The 25,837-nt window shown below is 31.3% G+C and overlaps 1 protein-coding gene across 2 annotated transcripts in view; it reads left to right on the forward strand.

Moving 5' to 3' along the window:
- Positions 1-25,837, forward strand: part of LOC106067590 (cadherin-87A-like) — a 54,944-nt gene extending 29,107 nt beyond the window's left edge. For both annotated transcript variants that reach the window (XM_056020346.1, XM_056020347.1), the window contains 32 exons: positions 561-676; positions 868-1,074; positions 2,316-2,462; positions 2,710-2,871; positions 3,220-3,293; positions 4,414-4,684; positions 5,753-5,913; positions 6,161-6,230; positions 7,688-7,760; positions 8,250-8,461; positions 8,688-8,817; positions 10,043-10,182; positions 12,344-12,476; positions 12,912-13,121; positions 13,649-13,806; positions 14,107-14,256; positions 15,793-15,915; positions 16,202-16,388; positions 16,610-16,833; positions 18,325-18,522; positions 19,119-19,226; positions 20,151-20,304; positions 21,128-21,376; positions 21,796-22,028; positions 22,449-22,537; positions 22,654-22,749; positions 22,869-23,004; positions 23,361-23,488; positions 23,664-23,718; positions 24,039-24,206; positions 24,388-24,550; positions 24,852-25,837. In XM_056020346.1, the coding sequence (XP_055876321.1) occupies positions 561-676; positions 868-1,074; positions 2,316-2,462; positions 2,710-2,871; positions 3,220-3,293; positions 4,414-4,684; positions 5,753-5,913; positions 6,161-6,230; positions 7,688-7,760; positions 8,250-8,461; positions 8,688-8,817; positions 10,043-10,182; positions 12,344-12,476; positions 12,912-13,121; positions 13,649-13,806; positions 14,107-14,256; positions 15,793-15,915; positions 16,202-16,388; positions 16,610-16,833; positions 18,325-18,522; positions 19,119-19,226; positions 20,151-20,304; positions 21,128-21,376; positions 21,796-22,028; positions 22,449-22,537; positions 22,654-22,749; positions 22,869-23,004; positions 23,361-23,488; positions 23,664-23,718; positions 24,039-24,206; positions 24,388-24,550; positions 24,852-24,952 (4,826 nt within the window). In that variant the 3' untranslated portion in view covers positions 24,953-25,837. The remainder of the gene's footprint in view (positions 1-560; positions 677-867; positions 1,075-2,315; positions 2,463-2,709; positions 2,872-3,219; positions 3,294-4,413; positions 4,685-5,752; positions 5,914-6,160; positions 6,231-7,687; positions 7,761-8,249; positions 8,462-8,687; positions 8,818-10,042; positions 10,183-12,343; positions 12,477-12,911; positions 13,122-13,648; positions 13,807-14,106; positions 14,257-15,792; positions 15,916-16,201; positions 16,389-16,609; positions 16,834-18,324; positions 18,523-19,118; positions 19,227-20,150; positions 20,305-21,127; positions 21,377-21,795; positions 22,029-22,448; positions 22,538-22,653; positions 22,750-22,868; positions 23,005-23,360; positions 23,489-23,663; positions 23,719-24,038; positions 24,207-24,387; positions 24,551-24,851) is intronic.

Here is a 25,837-nt window from a genome sequence, read left to right on the forward strand (position 1 = left end):
ACTACCCAGGGTCATGTGATTATACACCCCCACCTAGAGCCTGCACACATTCCTATATTTAGGATCAACACATATTGGAACCCTAGGCTTCTTCCAAAACCAACAAAGACCCAAATTTAAATACAACAAAACAACAGGATGATATTAATACATAACATATAGATTATTACACTCCTTAATTTTTTTCTTGTTTGACTTTGTCTCCTGCAACCATTTGAGTCAAAAAATGTCTGTTAAAAACACCAGTACATGCAAAGATTGTTTTTTTTGAAAGTAACAATGAGTATGATACCAAACAATATTCTCTGTGTGATTGTTATTTGTCCAGGTGCTAATGTTATTAAAGGTAATGTCAAACTTAATAATTAATTAATTAATTAATAATGTTGTTCTTGAGTTGTGCTCTTTGTTCTGGTGACCAGGTCTAGTCAGTTAGCTCCCATTGAAAGAGTCCCACCTCCCCCAAAAAATTGTTTTTCTTTGAACTCTCTTTTTATATATTTTGTTCAAAGTCTTTTTTAAACTTGTGAGGGATATAACTTAATAAAAATTTTTTTCAGATAATACTGACACTTTTGGTATCAATAGTACCAATGGAAATATTTTTGTCAAAAAACGAATAGATTATGATGATCCTAACTATCAGAAAGAAGTTCCATATGATTTAACTATTAAAGTAAGTGCTTTCAATATGTAAAGACTTTTTGCTATGGAATATTTTTTAATGTATAGCCTAAGTTACTTTTGATTTACATTGATTACTTTAATGTATGTCTTCTCTTTACCATTTTGTTTTAAAGTGTCAACTAGAAAAGTAAAGCATTTTACTCTTAGTCTTGAGATGATACATTCTTTTTTTTTTTTTAGGCCAGAGAAATTTTAGACAAAAACACTCTCTTACTGGGAAATGATAGTTCCACCACATCCACAATCACCATCAGGATTACAGTTCGAGACATCAATGACAATGGACCAGTATTTAATCAAAACACATACGAAGCTTACATTGATGAAAACACAATAGCTGGTGCTAATGTACCTGTGCTACAGATGACTGTTACAGATATTGATTCAGTATGTTTATTTCAAAATTTTAATACATTGTTACTAGTGTATGTTCGTATGTGTGTGTCTGGATGAAAATAAGTAATGAAATTCTTATCCTTTTTTTTAGAAAACATTTTTTTCATGATTTGGTAAATAATTTAAATACAATGGCATTCCAATATGTAATATTTCTAATGCATTGGGATATCATCATTCATACTTGTAGCTCTAAAACCCATGGAAGGATTTCTTTATTCCTATTTCATCATCTCTTCTGATGTAATACTAAGAGCTGCAATGAAAATTGTGAAGAAACTTATAGCCATGAGACAGACTATTTTGAATCAGAGAGAGGTTCACCTTTCAATGACTTGGACATTCTTCCATTTTGAAAAATCTATGTGTGTATTTTTTTTTATTCTTCTTATATTGAAGAATAAAAAGTTGTACTGTATATCATTTAGTGTCCATATATCACTGTTGATTTAATGTTTGTAGTCTTAAACTAGAGCACACAAAATCTTTCTTTTTATTGTCTTAACTGTTGTTTTCTTAACATTTGATGGTTGTTTGTTTGACTGTATGTTACACATTGTTAGGAATGGGTCTACCATCAAAGTCACACGTAAACATAAATTTGACCATACAAATAGTGTCATTTTCTTACAGTTGTAGTTTTTTCTATAAACTTTGAATAATTCAAATAAATTTAGCTGATTTCTGGAACTTTTTATGACAAGGTGGCTGAGCGGTAAAGCACTTGGCTTACAAACTGGGGTCCCAGGTTCAAATCCTGGATTTTAAATTTTGGGATCTTTGATTGCCCCTGAATCCATCAAGCTCTAATAGTTATCTGACATTATTTGGGGATAAGTAAAGGTGGTTGGTCATTGTGCTGACCACATGACACCTTCGTTAACCGTAGGCCACAGAAACAGATAAACTTTACATCACACTATAGATCACAACGTCTGAAAGAAGAACTTTTTGTTTTTACTTTTTATTGATCATTCTACACAAAATACTTTGTAACTCAGTGACCCCAAAGGGTTGAAGTTATACTTTTGATAATTCTGTAAAAAAGACCATTGTGAAACTAATTTCAGCCTAAGAAATTCTTTTATTATCAACTAGGCCTTAAAATTTCATAGCAAAATAATAGCCCTTCACAGTTTTTAAATATTTTTTAATATACAAATATTTAGAACAATTAGTAATGGAAAGAACATTTTTTTTTAAATATTTTTACCATGTCATTTTACTAACAGGGTACCTACAATACCTTCAGACTATTTTTAAATGACTCAACATTTGGAATTCTGCCAGAAATAGATAGCAGTTTCTCTACAGCATCAATGTTTGTCAAAAGCAGTAACTCAATTGACTACGAAAAATTACAAACCTATGTGCTTGTGGTAAATGTTTTTTTCAATTTTTTTTTAAAAAGGAATTAAATATAGTCATTGTAAGTTAAACTATTAAAATAGTATTTGTCTTATAACATCCAAAGAAAAAGATATGTAATGACAATTTTTTTCAATTATTTTAGGGGACTTAGTAATCCTAGCTTAGTTTATTGATTACAAATCAAATTCTATGTACTTGACGCATGTTCATACTATTTCAGCGCATTAACCTCTTAAAATTTTAAATAACACATAGGTGAATGCATCAGACACAGTGGCTCCATTCTTCTCCAGCTCAGCCACTGTTACTATTCATGTGAGGGATGTCAATGATATTACTCCTACCTTTAGCCAACTAAGTTATCAAACTTCTATTTCTGAATTAACGGCAATGGGATCATCTATTATCAAAATAGTGGTGAGTTGGTTTTTCCATTTTTTCAATGGCATGCAGGTATTCCTTAAATAAAAGCTAAAGTACCAGTAACAAAGGTTCTGGCTTATAAATGAAGGGCCTTTAGTTATAATTCAACATAAAAAAGGAACTCAATAGCAAGCAGTGTGCTTTGCCAAAAGGATTACATCACAATATGGTCTGATTAACTGGTATTGACTATTATTAGTATTAGAGGTTTATGTCAAGGATTAAAGAAGTAAAGAGTGCACTTAAAATGTATTTCTCTTTGATAATTGAAAGTTGACAGCCTTCACTGACATATTTAGTTGCTTCTAGTATATTATGTACATAAAATAATTTTCTTTAAAGGCCACTGATTCTGAGCAGGGACTCTTTGGTACAGCAGGAATAGTTTACTCTCTCTTTGGAAATATTCCTCCACAGTAAGTATGACAGTTTTGATCAATTAATAGAAACAAATATGTTAATAAAAAATGGATCATTGAAAAACCATAAACTTCTATATGATAATATCTACCACACCCTTTGATTATTTTGGTTACTTCTGAATCAAATTAAGTAATACTGATTGCAGTTTAAAAGGAGTGTAATTAAGTGGCTAATGCAGGGATAAAATAGAATAAGTACTTTTCTTTTTCTGAGTATATAAGCTATCAAAACTTTTGTAAACTTTGGTGGTGGTGTACAAGTTTAGGATAATCCATTCATATAATACATCTTTCTCATCTTCACATAAGCAAGTGGCTATAAAAATAGAGACCTATTGAATAACTGAAATATGGGAAATAATTTTTTATGATTCACTTGCTCAGAAGTATGGAAGTTTGACTTTGTGGCATTTTACGGTTCTTTTCCCTTTGCAACTTCTTGTGCGACTAAAGACCAACAGCCACCATTGCATTTTCACTTTTCTGTCTATCACTGTTGTGTATGGCATCTGCAATCCTGGACCCTTCTTTTATGCTCACTCTCCATGTGCCACTTTTTCCCAGCTGTTAGTGTTGATTTTGAAGTGCTTCATGGCACATTTGCATACATCAGTACCATATACCTTAACATGGATGAAGTTTGACTATAAAGCTAACAAACATTAGATTTAAGTTCTTGATACTTAGTCTTTATTGACATGTATTTGTGAACACAAAACTTGACTAAAGTTGAGACTTTCCATAAATGGTGATTTCATATTGTAAAAACTGAACAGATCATCCTATGAACACTTGTATTAATGTGACTTAGTAAGAAACTAAGCTATTGAAAACATTTCATTCAGTAGTCTGTACACAGTCAGCCAAAAAATGAAAATAGATAATGTATAGTTATATATGACCTTCTCACAAGTTTATTTAATTAAACAGAAATGTCCATACATGAAATTAAAAAAAAATGTCCAATGAAACTTTATCTTATCTTATCTTATATAATACAGACATTACTTCAAAAAAGAAGATGATTACTTTAAGATTGATCCCAGTATTATGTAAATTCACATTAAAAAGATGTCATTATACTTTTAATTGTTTGTTGTTTTGTTTTCATCAGCTTTGCAATAAATCCTAAATCAGGGGATGTTACTGTGGCTTCGTGTAATGGGAATGTTGGTGTTGGACCAGAATGTATAGACTATGAAAGAAAAAAAGTCTACAGTTTAACTGTATCAGCAACTGACAATAATGGCAATGGTTTAACTCGGTCTGTACCTCTGGTTATCTACATCTTAGATGAGAATGATAATGTTCCTAAACTAGAGACCAGTTATGTCCGATGGATATATGAAGGACAGACAGTCACAATAAACCCACTCATTATCAATGTAAGATTTTACAATTAATTATCTTCATTTAATATTGCAAAAGTAATTCACACCTAGCCAAAAGTATGAATATGTAACTATTATAAGAGTTTTCTAAATGAAAAGAAACTAATCAGAAAAGACTAATATTAGGAAAAACTATTTGTAAGTGTATATTTTTAAGCATTTTGTACAATTATTTTCCATTTTGAATTCAACAAAATTTCATTGATAGCCAAGGAGACCAATCAGCTATACATTCCACATAATGCAGTTAAAATTTAAAAAATGTAAGAATCTCTTTGTCAACTCCTCTCTTTTATTTAGAAACCAGCTTTCTGGCTTGTTTTGTGATCTATCAAAAATTCTTTTAGATTTCCATGTAAAGTAATAAAGGTTAACTTAGTTAAATTAGTTTTCTATTAAGTTGTGACTACTCAATAAAATCCATTTATTGTATGTTGTTTTTTTTATAGTTTTTCCCGTAATTTTAAGTGTAGTTTTTGTAGATGTAATTCAAAAAAATAAATTTATAATAATCTTATTTAAATATCATCCAAATTGTGAACATGGCTCATGGAGGTTATCAAAGTGGCACTCTTCTTCTTAACAAAATAATTCAAATTGCTACATTTCATTTAATTAATAGTTTAATTGCAATTAATAAGATCTATACTTATTTTTAATAACATTTTAATAACATTTAGAAATAAAAGTTTTAATTATATTTTTTAGATATTTTATTAGAAACCATAAACATTATTTTCAAAAACATTTACTAAGAATTATGCTACTATAAAACTGAAAACTGTTTCAAAGAAATAAATCAATTTTGTTTCTTCATAATAGTGTAAAAGTAACAAAATTCAATTCTCTGTAGGCCATCATAAAGCATGTTTCAATTATAGTAATTTTTAAAATAATTAAAAAAAAAAAATCAGTATATGATATTCAAATTTTTTTGTGCTTTTATATGTATTAAGGAGTCTATGACTTAAAACATATCAGTTTTATCCACTTTATTCAGAATAAGTTATATCTATTCTCATTTAAGTTATGTTTACTAGTGAAATGTGTTTTCATTGCTAGGCAACAGATCCTGACAGTGTTGGGGGTCCACTCAGATACTACATAGAAAGCGACAGCTCAAATCTATGGCAGACACCATTATTGGTAGATTCAACTAATCATACATATGCCAACATCACAGCTCTAAGAGCTGTCCGTTACTCTGATACCATAAATGGAGCGTATGTTGTTCTCTTTTGTTTTTAGTATTAGTTCATTCTTTGAACATTTGTTACAAGAGATGGAGACTGTCAATGTTCAACATTTTCAAAATCACTCATTTCTAACAAATTTTTTTTTTATTCACATTAATAATGTTATCAAGTCAAAAAACATACACATGTCACTTAAGTTTGAATTCTATATTAAGTTTCAATCACAAAGTAACAGAAAATGTTCAAGAATTTTTAAAATAATTTTTGTTCTCAGCTTCAATTTCGTTGTTAGAGTAAGAGATGCTAAAAATGAAGTTGCTTCCCCTGTCACTATTTATGTTATTGTAAGTACTATCTCTAAGCTGTTGTATTGAAGTATAATTAATGTGTTTATTACACATATAATTATGCTTAAAATATAAATATTTATTCAAAGTACTGGTGCATGTCTACAATAAGAGTCAAAATCACAAGAATTGGGAAAAAGTGGTGTTTTTTTTAGTCTATCTTGTTAGGTAAAGCTCAGACATTACTATAAAAAAAATGTTTTCAAAAATGCTAATTAGGTACCTATATCCAATATGGCCAGTAGAGGTTGGAATATAGCATTTTTATCAAGCATCTTAACATATTTGAATATTAATATATTGTCATAAACATAAAACTCTTGTAGAACTATGACAAACAATAGGAATGAACTAGAAAGTTGTATGCTACCTTTTAAAATGAAAAAGATTCAATTTGTCTATTTTTGACCCCAAAAATTTTGATTTTTTTACTATTTTTATCAAAGTTGAAGGTCAATATACAAAATTTAACTTAATATGTCAAAACTTGTCTAGTTCATCCCCTTTATATATTTGTACACAACAAATATGCAAATTGTAGACAGATTGAGCTAAAACTAAGGAAGATATCATATATGAAGGAAGTTCAAGTGGTGAAAAAATAATTATTTGAGAACAACAAAAACTTACAAATTAGCTTCTCAAAACCTTAAAAATACATCTGTTGGCCTGCAGATGTTTACAGATTAATCTGATTGTGTGGCTTTTATTTGCAAATCTTATTTTCATTTCTATTAGGGGATTTTCTGTATTTTTAAATACTTAATGTGAATCAATTTTCAGTTAAAATTTAATAATGCAGAGTGCCCTCATCATGGGAGAAATAATAGTAATGATTCTAAAGACAGTAAAATATAAAATATAAGAGTATATTGATTCACTAAATACTACATGTTCTTGCTTAATTTACATTATATTTTCTGCAAAAAGCTCATCCCTACTGTCACTATCGATATCGGAAATAAATGTTTTTTGGTCTATTCTAACGTGCAAATTTAAAACTTGGCTTTGTACAAAAAGTTACTTTTTTTTTAGTACAATTTTTATTTGAGAAGGATGTTGCAGACAACTGAATCTGAATGTAATTCAATGATTTCAATTCATTAGGTTAATGTCAATTATTGCAGAATGCAACGTCATGCCATTGTGGAATCATACATATTATTTCTATGGTTAAACTAATTCTTAATAAAGATGAAATTGATTTAAAAAATGGGGAGGGTGGTAATTTGAAATGGTTGTTAAAGAGTAAACAATACATGCCCCACAAACTTTCAGAATAATTTTGAAGTACTTGTTGGGTTATTTACATGAAATAAATTTAAATTATAGAAAAATGATTATAGTATCAAAAAATGCAAAGGAAAAAAATGTTTTTGTCAATTCTCATCACTCTTATGGTAGACATGTACCCTAATACTATTAATCAAAAATTTATTTTATGTCTTGACTAGGATGTAAACAACAATGCACCAGTATTTATCTCATCAAGTTTTATTGAGAACATTTACGAAAACACTAAGGGAGGTCAGTGACTAAATTTATGCCAAACATTAAATAATTAATATTCATTAATTTTTGGTTTTAATGTTTATGCTTTATTTTGCTACTTTCATAATCCTATGTATGTTACAGCCAGAACGAGAAATTTATTAGAATGGAAATTGTCCAGCCAATTGAAAAAAGAACAACACTTTTAACTGACTAGATTTTTAAGTTTTTTAAATTTTGTAATGCATCTAGTTAATTTGAAAAATGGCAAAACTTGAGGGATATAAAAGTTACAGGAAGATTATTGTTGCTAAGTACAACAGCATACTTTATAGATCTACAGATTATTGATTATAAACTGATTAACGTACACAAAATTAATAAATATAACTTTCCCATTCTGAAACTGGTTGAACTTTGGGATTCTTATTATAGTTTTCTCTTTTTTTTCTCTTCATCCTGTAGAATATCACTGGTGTTAAGTCTTTTTTCTGCATTTATGAGATGATTTGACTTTTTATTCAGATACCTTTGTGATTACTGTGACTGCCAGTGATGCTGATTCTTACACTACTGGAAATGGTCAGATAGACATTTCCATACAATCTGGTGCCTTGGGAAAGTTTACTGTCAAAAATGTTGCACTAAATAATGTGACAGGTTTTTATACTGCGGATATTTACACAACCCCTGATGCTATTTTTAATTATGACAATCAAAAACAGTATGTAATGCAGGTATAAACTTTTTTCTTTTTTTTTATAGAATAACACTAGATCTACTATTTAATAAATAGAGATAGAAACTGCAGAATTTGAATCATTTGCAATAGTTTCTATTATTTCAAGTCTGATTTTTCTTTTAGAAAAACAATATAAAGCACAAATTTTATATAAAAAATTTTATGTTAGAAATGGTTATTTATTACCACAAAATGATTCTTGTTTTCTTAACTGTTTATAGCTGCTTGCAAGAGACAGAGGTACACCATCTTCAAAGTTTGGCACATCTACTTTGACAATAAATATTTTAGATATCAACAACAGGGATCCCAGAATAAACCCACTGTCACAGTCAGTCACTGTGTCAGAAAGTATGCATGTTTTCTGTATCTATATTTATTTTTTTGATTAAAATAATTCCAGCGACTTATCAAATTTGTCAAATAAGGCTTGTCCTCAAGTCCAAAGATAAAGGAGGAGTGCAATATTTCTCTTGGCTATGCAGACCTAGCTGTAAACTACATATTTTGCTACATTTAATGCAGACAAAGCCGGCATTTTTTGCATATGTTGATTTCATTCTCTTTTTGCCATCTACACCAGTCATGGCCGATAGCTTTACTTTTAATCTCAAATCTGTGGCATGCTGCCTTTAAAAAATGCGGCCATATGTGTTCTCCTCTATGCCTGTAAAGGCAAGCTGGCATCTGAGCTGGTCCTTAAAGTATTGCCAGGCGGCATCTCTGTTATGATGTTCCCTTTAAGCTCACCTAAAAAAGATGCCTTTAGGATACAGTCATCCCCCATTGACTAATTCATGCATCAAGTCAGTGTTTCTCAAACTGTGTGGCTGGGGTAGGGCCCTCTTATAAGGGGCATGACATACTGACCAAAAATGGGGTGGGGAGGTGGATCAGGTCAATTTCTTTTTCTCAGGGAAAAAAAATGTTATTGCAAGTATTTATAAATGTTTGATTATTACTAAAGTAAAATGACATTAAATTACTAATGTTTAACAAATTACAATACTTTAAATGTTGTTTCATGGTTTTTCTTGTAATAAGAACCTTTTTAAATGTATACCCCTTTCACAAGAGGCATCTGCAACAATATCAACTAACTTTTTGAGCAAGCATTTCAAAATGTCTCCACAAATATAATACTTCTTGACTTTTTTTTTTAGAATGGTTGAGATTCTCCCATCTAATGTAGCTACATCTTAATGTTGACAACTTTTGTATGGCAAAAATTAAAAGGGCCACAATGATAATATTATGACTATCACACCCAATACAGAAATACATGCGATATATGTAACTCAAATAATAGTATTGGCCAGTAATATCAGCATGCACCATCCTTTTTTTACTTAACTTTTTTTTTAAATTGTGCTCTTCTTACTATGAGACAAAAGTTTGATAGACACTGCATCAAGCCCATAATAAATATCTTATGAATTTAATGTTTCACATGGTGACAGTAAATTATACTTGGTTTGCACATGGTTTAATAGTAGCTATTATAATATATTATTATTATTATTATTGTATATATATATATATATTATAATTAAAACTATTAAAATATCTTGTTTAGATACACCAATTGGTACATCCGTCTATACAATATTGGCTGAAGATCCTGATGCTGGCAGCAGGTTGAAGTATTATTTTACACCAGAGAAGGCAAATGATGGCACAGGAAATGTTGCAACATCTACAGTTTATGATTTCAGGGTTAGTATACTTATATATACACATATACATATAGAGGTCCTTGGGTTACAAAGTTGATCCATTCCTACATCATGTTGTAAACCAATTTATGATCCATTCCTACATCACGTTGTAAACCAATTTATGATCCATTCCTACATCATGTTGTAAACCAATTTATGATCCATTCCTACATCATGTCATAAACCAATTTTTGGTATAAGTCAGAACATGCATATGCACTGTACGTAACTACTGTAAGCACCAAAGGCTGTTGATTTTCCAATCAAAGCACTAAAAATCTTTCCATCTCTGTATCAAGACCACTATGCTACTTTGTTATCACTCTGCCCATATCATAGGAGCAGATTATGTTCAAGGATACAATCTTTATCTGTATTATCTGTATAATCATAGTGGCAGTTGAATGACTAAATTCAAGTGACAATCAAAAGTTTATCCCTGTTTCCCCTTAGTAGATTTCTTAATGATATCTAATTTCACTTCCATAGTGATGGCTTTCCTCTTCTTCAATGCACTGCCATCCTAAGAGTCTGTTTTTTCCATTGGGAGTGAAGAACGAAAGGTTAACAAATTTGGAACACACACACAAGAGAGAATGGTGAAGCAGCAAGCCTAAATGGCATACAATGTGACTGGCATGACACTGTCTTCCACCATCATGGCATATTCTTCTGTTGCACACAGCAACTAGCTTCTGCAAGCAAAGTTTGTGTTAAGTCGAAACAAGGCTTTATATAGAACTAGCAGAACACATTGATTTGTTCCCTAGCTTTATATTGATAATTATATCCAGAATACACATTTCTTTTTTGTTTTAGGAATTATAATAAATGGACCACATATTAACGATAACCTAATTTATTTAGCCTGTGAATCAGTGTACCAGTTACAATGAAATTTTATGGCCCACTCTCTTTGACCTTCTCTCTCTCTCTCTCTTGCTTTTCCACTCTTTGGAACCCCATTCCACCATTTTATTTTTTTTTAACCTGTGCATTGCAGTTTCTCCCACATAGACTTTTAACTTGACTTGATTTGGACAGGGCTGTTTCATAAAGCACTACCAACACACACACACTCATAATTTGCGCCCTTTAATTCTATTTGCACGATCACTTATCTGCTTCCCCCCCCCCCCCCCCAACCAAAAACAAAAAGTTAGTCCTTCATACATTCCATGACTTTTCTTTGGCTTCTCAATTCAATCTATGTTATATTTTGTTCTCTAAATGAAATATCAATTTGGTTTTATTAACTGTAGTCATTTATTTGATGCCTTTTAAATGTAGCGAAAGGACAATAGATCTAGATTTATCTTTTCAGTGCTATTAGGATCTAGTTGTTTTTTTGACAGTGTTACAAAGTACCATTCCTTGCTCTCTCTCTTTCTCGCTCTCAAAAAAAAAAATTTAAAAAAAGACCCTAGATCTATCTTATTAATGCTATTAGGATTGGGTTTCTTTTTTTGTGAATAGCAGACAACAGGCTGTGAATCTTTCAAAACCGGTTCTTAGCAAGTGCCTAGCAAATAAAAGAATAAAAGAAACCTGTGTATGAAATTTCAGGTGAATTCATATGACAGTTTAAGAGATTTCTTGATCAATGAATGAGTCTGTGGTATTTTTAAAATATATATTAGATACATGAGATGTGTCATAACCATGAAACAAGACTTTATATACTATATATAGTATATGTAAGATGTATCCTAACCAAGAAACATTGTAACTGGGGACTGATATAACTTGATAACATCCTGTTGTTTATTATTTTACTTGTAACTTTAAAAACAAATGAACTGCTTCATAAATTTAAAAGTGAATTTAAGTGAGAAAATTTATAATGTATTGTCTTTGTTTGTGTAAAGAAGACTGATCATGTTTTGTGTTGATAAAAATGTGTTGCTTATATCAACAGTTTGTCAAATAGATTGCTTTCTTTATTTGATTTATTCATAGCTAGTTTAATTGGCAAACGTTTTTTAGAACACACATTTTGTTACATAAAACTTCAAAGACAGCAGACAATTTTTTTTATTTAAACTTATGTTCCACTGATTATTCTTTATGAAGTTAGTTTGTTTTGTTTTTTTAAATAGTTGAGTAATGTTATATTTAGTCTTTCATTTAAGTTTATCCCCAATTAATCTATTTTTCAGACAATGTTCAGAATTGATTCTGACAATGGTCGCATATTTGTCAATTCCACCTTGGATAGAAAGAGTGTAGCTAGGATCACTTATTCTGTAAGAGTGCAAGATGTGGCTGCCAATCCTGTACAAAATGGAACTGGTGAGTTCTTACCAAATACTAAATAGCTTTTAACATTTCTGATAATACATTGTTATTTGTTTTATACAGTTTTGTACTACCTTAGGCTGAAGGCCTGATCATGGAATATGTGTTATGGATTCTGTCATCACAAAAGAGATTTGGGCTAGGATGTAATCATCTTTATTTCTGAAAAAATGTCTGAAATTGTAAAACAGATCAAATAATTATTAATGTACTATAGTAGATTAAATCTCATCTTTTTACAAGATCAGGTTCACTGCTTATTATAGTTTTGTTATCAACAAATACTTTTCATTATTGTCTGTACATGTGTTATATTTATTTTATTACATACAAATTATGCATTAAATTTGTATTATTTTAAGACATCTTAAGATGTTTTGTTTTTCTGACTTTCATTGTTTAATAGATAAATATTTTGTAATTTCTTAGGGTCATTTTTGATCTACATCCTTGAGTACAATGACCATGCACCAAGGTTTGACCTCCCACTGTATAACATTAGCATTGATGAAGAACAAAATGTCAATGCCTTTGTGGTCAATTTAAACTGTCGAGATGATGAAGATAAAATATCTGGCTATACACTGACCCAAACTAGTCCAAGACTTCCTCAATACTTTTCTTTGATACCAGGATCAGGTCAGTAAGAATCTCTGTTTGGTAAATTCCTTGTTCAATATTCAACTATTATAATTTATGTCTTAATTGTAAAAGTTGTACTTATAAGCTATAAGAAGACATTTCACATAATCATTTTTTTCTTGTTTTAATGTGATGCAGGCTTGTATAGCTATTTAGCAACACCATAATTCCCTGGATGTACTAGAAAACATTTGTAGTGATTTACTTTTTTATTAAATTTTTTTTGTATTATTCAACTTTTATGCTTATTGCATGCTCAGAGTGCTATGGTCCAATCTCTTTTGAGGACCATTGGGGGAAGGGGTATTTGGGAGAAGCTTTCCATGCTGCCTTGTCATAGGGTTTGAGTTCATCTTGAGCCTAGTTGTTTGGTAACCAAGTGGCTTTTGCAACACATCCCATATCTTTCAAATAAAGAGTTCCACAAATATACTATGTCTGAAATGTTGTTTTTTTGAAGCTCTTATGTTTACATAGCAAATCAGCTGATTACTTGCATACTTTTGTTAATGTTTTGCTACTAGGTGCAATGATTGTGTCTGAACGAATTGATTTTGAAAAAATTGAAACAATAGAGCTGATTGCAACATGTACTGACAATGGACAACCCAACTTATCGAATACAACCAGAGTTCTTGTCAATGTTATCAACATCAATGACAATTCTCCAATTTTTGATCAGGTTTAGGATTTGATAGTTTTGTTTTCCTTCTTTAAAATAGTGAAAAGTTTTTATTTTTTATCCTCATTTTCATTGACGTTTCCATTTCTGCCATTCATATTTTGTACAAAGAAAAAAAGATTTGTATTATAATTCTATTTTCTAATTTAATTTTGATCTAAATATTCAGAAATAGATAGATAGATGAGCTAATTTTTTTTTTTAAACCTAATTTTGACTTTAATTATTTAGTTACACTTTTGATAGTTGAACTTATTTTAATTTGAACTTTAAAACAATGACTGTTGTTGCATTTTTCAGCCTATTTATAGGATATATATATATGAAGGAACCTACAGTGGTCCTCTGAACTTGACTGTCAATGCAAAAGATATAGACAAAGGTGACTACGGTGTGGTCCGCTATGAAATCCCAGATAAAACTGTTAACTTCACCATTAATAGCACCACTGTAAGTAGACTTTGAATTAGTTTGTTTATTTTAATTACATAAAATTAATGCTTTATATTAAGAAACAATATTTATTCTGTAAATTCAATGGTGGCCTATCTTAGAGCTTATTTAAAATGATGAAGCAAATTTTCAGTTTGGGGGATTATATAAAATGCAATTCGATATTAAGTATAGTTTTTAAAGCAATTATTTATAAAAATCCATTTTTAAAAGCATCTGTATACAGCGTATGTGTTTGTTTTGTTTTTATTTGCAAACTTTTTAAATTAACTCATTCAATATGTTATTATTTTCTTATTCTTACTGAATTATTTTAACGATTCTCTTTTTTTTTTCGGATGTGTATTTTTGTAAATATTATATAGTCTCTCCTATCAAAGGAAATATATGCATTTTGCATATGGAATTGAAAGTCATTTAATTTCATTTAAGGTTTTTACTTTACTCTAATAATACTTTGCCAATTTAAAAAAAAATGTGTTTATTAAAGAAGAAAAAAATTTTTGTTAAAAAAATTAAAAATTTAAATTTAAAAAGTCTCACACTCTGCCTTTTTTTTTTTTAAATTTCAAGTACTGTGTAAATATGTCTCCAATTCTCAACTTTTCAGAGTCGAATTTGAAAAAAAAATAGTAGGCCTATTTTCCATGTAATTAGTTACTTTATTAAAAATTAACTATTCACTCCATAAAAAAGTTAACTTTTCACTCCATTTAAAAATATACAATGTATAGGTAGAAATGTACAAATATTGACTTTCCTATCATAAAAAATTCATACATGTTGAAATTGGAATTGTTGGGAATTAAATTCCCTACATGGATCTTAGTTCTTATAATAATTTCAATGTGAAAACACTTATCTAAACTAACTAACCCAAACTAAGAAACAAAATTATGTTATACCACAATGAAAATCACAATCAGCAAAACTAGAAAATAACAATTTAAAAAAAAAAAGACATTAAACCTAACTCGACCAAACTAGAGCTAACAACACTTAAAACCATCAGTCACAAACCACTGCAGCAGGAATAGCAGTGACAAACTACTGCAGCAGGAATAGCATTGACAAACTACTGCAGCAGGAATAGCATTAAAAAACCACTGCAGGAATTATAGCCTGCAACATACAAAAATAAAAAACAGGAAAAAATCAAATGATGAACCAGATCTTACACAAGATCTAGGCCCAGTACCTAAACAAAAATAATTCTAATTCTTCAATATTCTGACTATTTGAAAGAAAGCATTCATCTAATACTTCTTACTCATCTAAAGAAATACTTTTTATTCATATAAACAAACACACAATGCCTAAAAATAAAATATTTACTGATCTGAAAACTCATAATTTGAAAACATTCTATTTACTCATCTATAAATATACTCATAACTTATCTGAACATATACACCTAATCATATGAAGAGACAGTCCACTCAACCAAGAGGTTTCTCTTATTCACATGCAAAATAAATGTTATTTTTTCAAAGAGAAAAAGATGAAGAAAAAATTGTTTCTCTTGTATTCCAGGGAGAGATCTACTTTGTTCCCAATTCCATGTTTGACAGAGAAACCAATGCACTAGTAAGCTTTCAGGTCACAGCTTATGACAGTCCTTTGAATTCAGCAGTGAGAAGGAACACCACTGTTGCTGTAAGATTTTAACTTATAGCAATGCTAGATATCTACTAAAATGAGTCCAAACAGACTATGTGGCAGGTTTTGAATGTTGATTAGCTATGTGGTGCTAAAGCATTAGTTATGGATTCAAACACTTCCCTGAAAAGTCAGGATTTTTTTCTTTTTGCAATGATAATTTGTGCTGAGTTTAAAAGCTATGTAAACATGGTGTGGGGCACCCAAGTTGCCCTTTAGAAACTAAAACTTTGTATAATTTGTATAGATCTGTGGTCTGGAGAACTTTCTATTCTATTCCTAGGTGTATGTCTACATCATGGATGTCAATGACAATTGTCCAGAATTCTCTCAGAAATCATATTTTGGTAAAGTGCCTGAGAGTGCAGGACCTGGCACTAATGTCCTTGACCTTTCTGTAACTGATAAAGACATTGACATTAACGGGCAATTTGATCTTGCTATAAAACCTAACAGTTTCATACCTGCAGGTTAGTTCACAGATATGTAGTCAATCAAATTCATTTTACTCATGACAGTTTTAAGTTTTATCTTTCCCATAACTGTTTTTGTACAACAGAAATATGCTTCCTCTTTTTTTTTAAATTTAATTAAAAAAAATAGCACATTGTTTGAGACTCGCTGTAAATACTAAAACATGTTTCTAGTGTTGTTTTCAATTCAATCATAGCATTACATATTTACCATTTAGGTGCAGAGTCATTGTTTGCACTTGGCAGCAATCGTGTCATTGTGGCCAACAGCCTAAGGACCAAAGCTGGAAACTACTCCTTCTATGCCACTGCTACAGACAAGGCCACAACTAACCGGTGCACTAGGGAAGTCCCTGTGACCATTCAGGTCCTAGTGTCCCTTAATGATGCCCCCATCTGGGTGAAACCACCCAATCGAGATTTTGTCATTAGTGTTTTGGAGGTAAGAAACAGCTAGTTAGTCTTACAGTTAGTGGTTGATTTACTTCAAGGCTATGCTAGTCTGTTTCTAAAAACATATTTCATTCAATGTACAATATTATCTAATTCATACAAGTAGTATTAAATTAAATATGTTGTATATTTTAAGTTTGGTAATATCTAAGACATCTGTTAGTTTAGAAAATCAGATGAAAGGGAAGTTAAAAACTTACTGAGACTGACACAATTAAATGGAAACAAATATCAAACAACCACATAAAAAATAACAAGATGTACTGTGTACTAAACAAAGATAGAAAATATACTTTGATTATTATCCACTGACATGCACCTTGGTGATTAAAATGAATAATTTTAACTACTTTTTTAGCTCCATTATCTCCATTATTATCATTTTAGGAGGATGTGTACTTTTGTATGTCATGAAATCATATAGAATCATTAGTTTCTTCACTAAGTATCAACACCATTTGGACCATAGCTAATGCACAGGCATATTTATTTCATTTTTGAGATGATCCATAGTGACTGTAGGAGGCCATAAGAATAAAACTAAGCATGTAATAAGCTAAAGTACAAAAGATACACCTTGGTACAAACCCTAAATAGACACTACATGTTTTGGAGAAACCAATTTTTAACCCATACTTGATTTTTTTAAATATCTTCTATAGAAAAAACAAACTATATGTGAACTGCAAATAAACACTACATCTATAGAACAAGTAAAGGCATATAAATATCTAGGCGTTATCATCAACAACAAGCTTTCATGGGAAGACCACCTTGGAACTCTGACAAAGAAAACAGCCCAGCAACTCTTTTTTCTATACAAACTCAACAGTTTTAAATTAAACAAGAAGATCCTTGAGACATTTTACGGCGCAACTGTACAAAATCTGCTAACATACGGAATAAGTTGTTGGCAAGGCAACGCCTCATCTAAACTGTTGCAACGTCTAGAAAACATCATTAAAAAAGCATAAAAAATTACACTCACAACATTACCACATTTAAAGGAACTTTTTGAACAAACGTGCCTAAGAAAAATCGAAAAAATCTTGGAAGACAACGGCCACCCGCTCCATCAGAACTACGCCAGGTCGTCGCGAAGTGGGCGACTGCTGTCAATCAAAACAAGAACGGAGCGGTACAAAAACTCGTTCGTACCTCACTCGGTCAGACTCTATCACCGCCACTCATTGATCAGGGAACATGAAATGCACCAAGATACCTGTGTGTAGTCGCTGAATGAACTCTTCATGTTGTCTGTTGTATTTATGTGTATGTTTCTGTTGTTTTGTCTTTATATGAGAAACGAGTCCTTGTAATCACAACAAATTTCCGTAAGGATCAATAAAGCAGTCTTAGTCTTAGTCTTAGTCAGTTTTTATCAATTCCACACAATAGAAATTTAACTCATTTTTTTATGACTTCTTTCATGTATTCAAAATTTCAACTACTAACAGACTATAAACTTTTTGATCCTTAGAGTCAGTATGATGGCATGTTAGTGTATGGAGCCAAGGCTGTAGATAACAACACTGGACCCAATGGTATTGTTGACTACTTCTTTGTGGTCAACCAGAATGAGCTTGTGTCAGCCACTCCAGAATTTAGAATCAACCAAGTAACTGGAGTGATTCGTGCGGAGATAGTGTATGACAGAGAACGAAGAGACAGCTATTTTGTAAGAACTCTTTTGTTATACTTCTTTGGTTATCTCTGAGTAATTTCAAACTTCATTTTAAAACAGTGTTACCTCACTTGTTAAGGTCATTTAGTTCAAAAAAGTTATTTTTCTTTATCTGTTTTCACTGATTAAAATACATGACTAAATTGATACATGAAACATGTAGGGTGTAATTGTCTTCTCTTTTGAAGTAACGTCTGTAAATTATAAGATATGATATTGTAAATTAAAAAACAAAATTCAACTAGTAGGATTAAGCTTAGAAACTGATTACCTTTAAATCATCCGCCTCTTATATCTCAAGGTCTGATAGGGGAACTTTAATGTACTTTTTTTTTAGTACGATTAACAAAAATATGTGCCTTTTTAACAAAATATTTTAAAATAAGTCAAATTGTTTATATCATTAGAAAATATTTTTTTTAAATGTTAAACAAGGCAATATATTGACAGAGTCATAATGTGCATTGCAAAATGTGGGGGTCAAAACTGTGTCACTCAGTTTGCTGAAATCATGTAGGTCAGCATATTGAATTATAATAGCTCTATATCTCTATTTGAAAATAATTGTTTTTGCTTTTTTAATGCAATAGTTGACTTTAATGGCCAAAGATCGAGGCACACCATCAGCTTCCTCAGAGACAACTATCACTGTCATTATATTAGATGTTAATGATAATGATCCGGTTTTCCCAATGAAGGTAAGTCAACATCTTTAGAAACCAATTGTCAAGTCTGGGATTAAATAAAACATTTTGACATTGCCATCCAGGCTTGTACTTCCTGACTCTGTCTTCTCTCCCTTCCCCACCCTTCATTGTACACCATCTTCAGTTTCATTACAAGTTTTCAGGCTCAAATAACAGGTCCCATAGCAGAGATAAACTTTGTTGTGGTTTCCAAATCAGTTTTCCATGCAATGGCATTTGTTGCTAGTTCTTCATGAGCTTGTGTGGTCTCAATCTTTTATTCCCTGTATTGAGGGGATTTAGATTTATTGGCTAATTGGTAAAAGTTCAAGTATAAAGCTTAAGCGTACAAGAAAGTTGGGAAAGGATGCTGAGTGATTAGGCGCTTGGCTTCTGATTCTGGGGTCCTGGGTTTGAATCTCTGTGAAGACTGGGATTTTGAATTTCTGGATTTTTAGAGTGCTCCTGAGGCCACCCAACTCTAATGGGTACCTGTTGGAGAAAGTAAAGATATTTGGTCGTTTTGCTGACCACATGACACCCTGCTCATTAAATGTTGGCCAAAGAAACATGACCTTAACATCATCTGCCCTATAGACCGCCTGGTCTGAAAGGGGAAGCTACTTTAAATTATACGAGAAGGTTAAAGGCACCTTGTTACTAAGAATTTAATACTTTCTAGGCAAATGTGTAGTGTTTTTCTTTATATCCCCTCCTGAGGAGGTGATGTATATACAATACTTTAAAAATAACATTCTTTTTACATAACTATATTGATGGGACCTGACCTATACATAGAGATTGTACATGCACAACTGATTGTCCCCTCTTGCTCTAATGTTTTCCATATAGCCTTGATTGTAAAAATCTTGTTTTGAATTGCATTAGGTGAACTATTCTTGTCCCTATTGATCTTATCTTGAACTCTTGTTTCAGGATGGTGTTGTTACACCCCTTGTCTTGCCTGATGCAGCCTATGATATTGGAGAGAATGTTGTGATTCCTAGTGGTGGTTTGAAATTAGGTACTTGCAATGCAACGGATGCTGATTCTGACACTGCCAACAACAAAATCTATTACAAAATTCTGAGTAAGTTTTGAAGAAAAATTTGTAATTAGTGGTTACAGAGACACCACCCACCAGCTTTATATATATATTACTATTGGTTTCAATTGAAGTTTCTGTATTTTCTTTTTTCAGTTTACTCCAAATGGTGTCTATCTACTTCTTACTCTTGACTGTACCCTCAGAACTATAGTCTCTATTATTACTTTATCAACACATTAATAAAACAAAAACTTCACACTACATATTACTTGACTTGAGCTGTAACTCCCAAGCAGTATCATTTGAGCTATAACTTCTTGCATACTTGAGCTACATTCATGTCACTATTTCATTTCACTGTGCAGTGGATTCTTGTTTCCTAATTTATTCTTGTTGTCTCACACTCAACCTTTCTAGACCCTGCAAACATTCCAATCACTGACTTCTCAATGATGAACACTGATTATCATAAACATAAACATGTTTCTTTAACTTTGCAAGAAGTCTAAGCAAAGTGAAAGTACTGTATGGCATTTTGATTTTTTTTCCTTTTAAAAGAAATAAGTAGTTAAGGTTGATATGAAACTGCTTGTCTTCTCAAACATAGAAATTGTGTTAGTTCTAAACATTACTTACTAGAGCAACTTAGTGGCTTGTTAAAACCATGCTTGTTAAAACCATGTTTGTTAAAATCATGTTTGTTAAAACCATGCTTGTTAAAATCATGTTTGTTAAAACCATGCTTGTTAAAACCATGTTTGTTAAAATCATGTTTGTTAAAACCATGCTTGTTAAAACCATGCTTGTTAAAAACCATGTTTGTTAAAACCATGTAGTTAGAGGTCTATCTTCTCTATTTATTCAGGTGACCAAGTCAACATACTGGACTACATACATGTCAACAATGCCACCTGTGACATTTACTTAATCAAGAAACCTGACTATGAAACATCTCCTGAACTTTATTTCAACATCTATGCTTACAATGAGAAAAACAATGACAGAGTCATCAGAAACAAACGAGATGTGGATCCAAGTATATTGCCAGTTATTGTCAGGATCAAAGACAGCAATGACAACCCTCCAGTATTCACTCAGAGTTCTTATTATGAATGTAAATTGCCCATTTTTTCTACATTGTCAGACATAATGATTATTTTCTATTGGTTACAGCAACCAGTTGTTTCAGTATATGATAAATGGCTACCATACATGTAGAAACATTAAGTAAAGATAAGTAATTTTCCTTTCATGGGGCAGGTTATGTAAAACTCATCTCTTTCTATGGTTAATGATGTGGCCAGCAAAATGACCTTTGACATGTTTTCCCCAACTTTTGTTGGAAATAAAAATTGATTTTAAAGATAAATGAGTTGGATGTTTCAAAAATATCTATTTAGACAATTATTTAAAAAAAACAACCTTTCTTTTTGTTTAAAAAGTCTATTTGTCTTTGGATCTATTTGTCACTTGAAGTATACAAAATACCTTAAAACAATTTATGAACTGCAAGTTTTATTTATCTGTCATCAGGTGTTACAGTGGATGCCCCATTCAATGACAATATCTTAGAAGTGTCTGCAACTGATAAAGATACAGGAACCACTATTGTATATGGCTTGAGTGGTACATCTGCCTTCACTATTGATCCTGACCTGGGCATTATCTCTAATGTGATTTCATTTCAAGGTTCCAATGTACCAACAAGCTACTCATTCAAAGCGGTTGCTTCAGATGGATTGTTCAATACCACTGCTGATATTACAGTAATTTTGTTTTCACATTTCTTGTCATACAATGTCTATTTGTTAGCTATCGTATCAACTTCCAGTGGCTTCACTTTTAAAATGAATCTTGACTGTATTTTTGTAATATGATTCAATGCTAAATTCATTGTATATATAGCTTAGCACAAAAACAGATCAATACAAGACTATGCCTCCTATATTTTAAAATGCTTGTGCTAAAAAAATATTTAAATAATAGAATAAATCCAAAGCAGCTGTAAGTTTTATCACAAACTTTAAAGTAGAGGAGCAAAAAAGTTCCTTTATACAAAAAAACAAAGATTAAAAATTGAGATTGACCTTAGTACTAATGAGTAGGTTTTCTTTAAGACTTGTTATACATAATTTATAAATGACATTTATATTACAAGATTTTAATTTTTTGATTATTACTTGTAGATTGTTGTAGCTTCCTCTTCAAATCTTGCAAGCATGAAAGTCAACAGACCATTACAGGACATAGAACCATTCAAACAACAGATTGCTAAGTATGTCATGATTCATTCTAGTATTTGACTAGGCCTCCCTAAATGTCTCTGCATAGTTTTGTCTGCTACACTAACCCACTGTTTGATTTCTGTGTTCCATTTGTTTATCTCAACAGATCAATTACAGATTCAAATTCAAACAAAATCAAATTTGCTTGCATTGTGGACATGAAGAGTCATGTGGAGGATGATGGGACATTGAATGCACAAGTGTAAGATGGTGTGGAAGTTGTTCGATAGGAAATGAAATATTGTCTTTAAATACTTTACAACTATTTTAACCTTCAAACATGAGTTGTTTCCTCTTCATTAACATTTTGTGTGTGTGTAGCTCTGATGTTCTGGTTGCTGCTGTCAATCCAAGTACAGGCCAGTTGTATTCAGCTCCAGACTTGGTTTCAATTATCCAGAGTGACAAAAATCAAGCCAACTCTGTGTACAATGCTATCTACGTGACAGATGTGAAGGTAATTGTCAAGTCACATTCTCTGTAAAACATAGGACTTAAATTAGTATTGTACAAAAGAAGCAATCAAATGATACTTTTAAATTCATTCTTCTTCTGTGTTCTCTTAATCAAATTGAAGGTCATCATTCTCTAAAGAATTGTTTTTCTTGTTTCAATTTTCAGCTTCAGTGTCTAGTTGTTTCATTCTGTTGTGTTCTGTTTGGAGTGAAAAAAAATGATTTGTTGATAGTATAAGGAGAAATTTTAATAGGCAGTTTCACCCTCAAATAAGTTATTGATTTGTTTCTTGCATCAAGATTCCTTTTTTTTTTTAAGTTGTGTCCCTTGAAATCCAAAACATTTCTTCTTTTACAGGCAGATCAACCAAAAGATGGATTTAGTCTCAAGGAGGATGCTGTATTGGCTATACTTATTATAACAATTTTACTCATTTTCCTGGCAATCCTTTTGTTTATTATTGCCTGCCTGTGCATTAGACGTTCGTGAGTAACTATTTGTATTGAACTATTAACTCTTACTTCTTAAGCTAATAATCGGACATGTTTTTGTAGATACTCAGTATTATTCATATCATATAAAAATGTTATTTTATACTTTTTATTATATTATCTGATTGAAGATATTTGCTCATAATTTTACTTTTGTTTTTTGTTTTAGAAAAAAAAAGAAGACTAAACAGTATCAGTCCAAGTCATTGGTCTATCCACCTCAGGTAAGCTAGACAGGTTTAAAATAGCTTATAAGGGAGATTACCGTATTGTATAACATTAATAGGCCTACCTATGATATTCTTTGGTTTTGAAAGGAAAAAAAAGTTAGATTTTAATTTTAACCTAAAACAAAAGTAAAAATAAAACAAATGATCACATTTTTCAAATTGATTTATTATTAATTTTAGTTTTAAAAATCTAATTGCAAAAAAGATATAGCTTACATACTTTATTTTTGGTCATTTGTTTTATTTTTTAAAATATGGACATCTATCTATGTACTGACATATCTATGAATGTAATGATCTCTCTGATTGCTTAGCCTGTGGAGCCAAGTCATAACCCTGTCTATGTTAGAGATGTCCAACCAGAGGACATGTACACATTGCCCAAGAAAGTTCCAATCCATCATGTGGAGGAGACCCACATGGTAGTTGTACCTCCAGTGATAGTACCAGCTGAAGAGGAACTAGTGTATCCTCCACCAGAGGTAAGATATTATGAAATAAAGGGAAACATATATATAATTAAAGGTGAAACATTTTTAATGATATAGAAACAGAGCCAGTATTAAAAACTGTACCTGCCTATAGTTAATGAAAGGCTTTATCACTAATCTTGCTACAGAAGATGGGTTTTATTTGTAGTAATTGGTGTATTGCTATTTGCAGCCTGTAAGAAACTACCTGAACACTGAGCCAGAACCATTCATTGAGACAGAACTGGAACCTTTCCATGTCCAGCATTTGCCACCACCTCAACCACTAGAACCAGAATATGAGCCAGAGTTTGAAGATAAGTTGGTGACTGAAGTCATAGATGACGATTTACCTGGTTAGTAGTTAGAAACTGACAATGAATTACACTACACATTGCTCGGCACTTTAGAGGATAATCATTTATACAATGATTTAACTAATGTTACATGAGGTTGAGCCACTCAACTCACTAATGTTACATGAGGTTGAGCCACTCAACTCACTAATGTTACATGAGGTTGAGCCACTCAACTCACTAATGTTACATGAGGTTGAGCCACTCAACTCACTAATGTTACATGAGGTTGAGCCACTCAACTCACTAATGTTACATGAGGTTGAGCCACTCAACTCACTAATGTTACATTTCTCCACAGCTCCTATTCTAGAAGGTGAAATAGAAACAGAGATAAGAGATTCACCAGCCTCTAGTGCATTACCAAGTCCTGCTGGCAGCAGGAAGAGTAACTCTAGCTAAACCAGTTAGGAGAACTTAACTCTGTAAATACACCAGCCTCCAGATGTAGCCTTACTTCCATTATTTATCTTAAACACATTGTATGAAGGTGTGCTGTTAGACTCTTGTTGCAAGATAGTTTCTTTTTTTCTTTGAATGGTAGAAAAAAAAATCCAATGTAACATTGTAAGAAAAAATAATTTAAAAAGAATCCTTATTTTTAATTCAAATTATTTATGGTATTTCTAGATAAAAGGTGTACAGACATATGTAATTCAAGTTAGTCAAAGCATTTTGTACAAGTCAGTATAGGTATTTTAGTAATTTTGTGTATACAGTTATAATAAACTATTAGATCCAAAGTTTGTATCAACAATGTTCTTTGGTACATTTGGATGTTTGTTGAAAGAAGATTTGGAGAAATGAGAGTGAGAGAGTAAAAATGATTTCTCATTTCCCAGACATTTATTTTACCTCATCGCTGTCACTGTCTTTCTTGTAGACTTCCAGACAGGATCATTCATTTTTCAGATGGCTAATTATTCAGTTAATGTGCTCTCATATTTTTGTTGTTTTATTGGTAGACATGCAACATAAAGGTCTTAAAATGGGGAAGGAGATGTTAACCAGCTCTCAATAGCTTGTACTATCATTTTCTTTAGATGTATTGTTGCTGTTACATTATCCAATCTTAACAATGTTGATACTTTGTTTTGAAAAAAACAACTGTTTCTCAAGTATTTATGTTTACTTCTGTGACACATTGGTTGTGACAAGGTTAAATGTTAACATGTATATTTATTATTTGATTTACTTTGATAATGTATTTACATTTTTGAACTTCATACCTGGATATTCAAAACTTTTGATAGAAATAATTCTATATTAAAAATGAATTTCTTTGAA

This window comes from Biomphalaria glabrata, chromosome 2, assembly GCF_947242115.1.
Source record: "Biomphalaria glabrata chromosome 2, xgBioGlab47.1, whole genome shotgun sequence".
NCBI classification, from domain to species: Eukaryota; Metazoa; Mollusca; class Gastropoda; family Planorbidae; genus Biomphalaria; species Biomphalaria glabrata.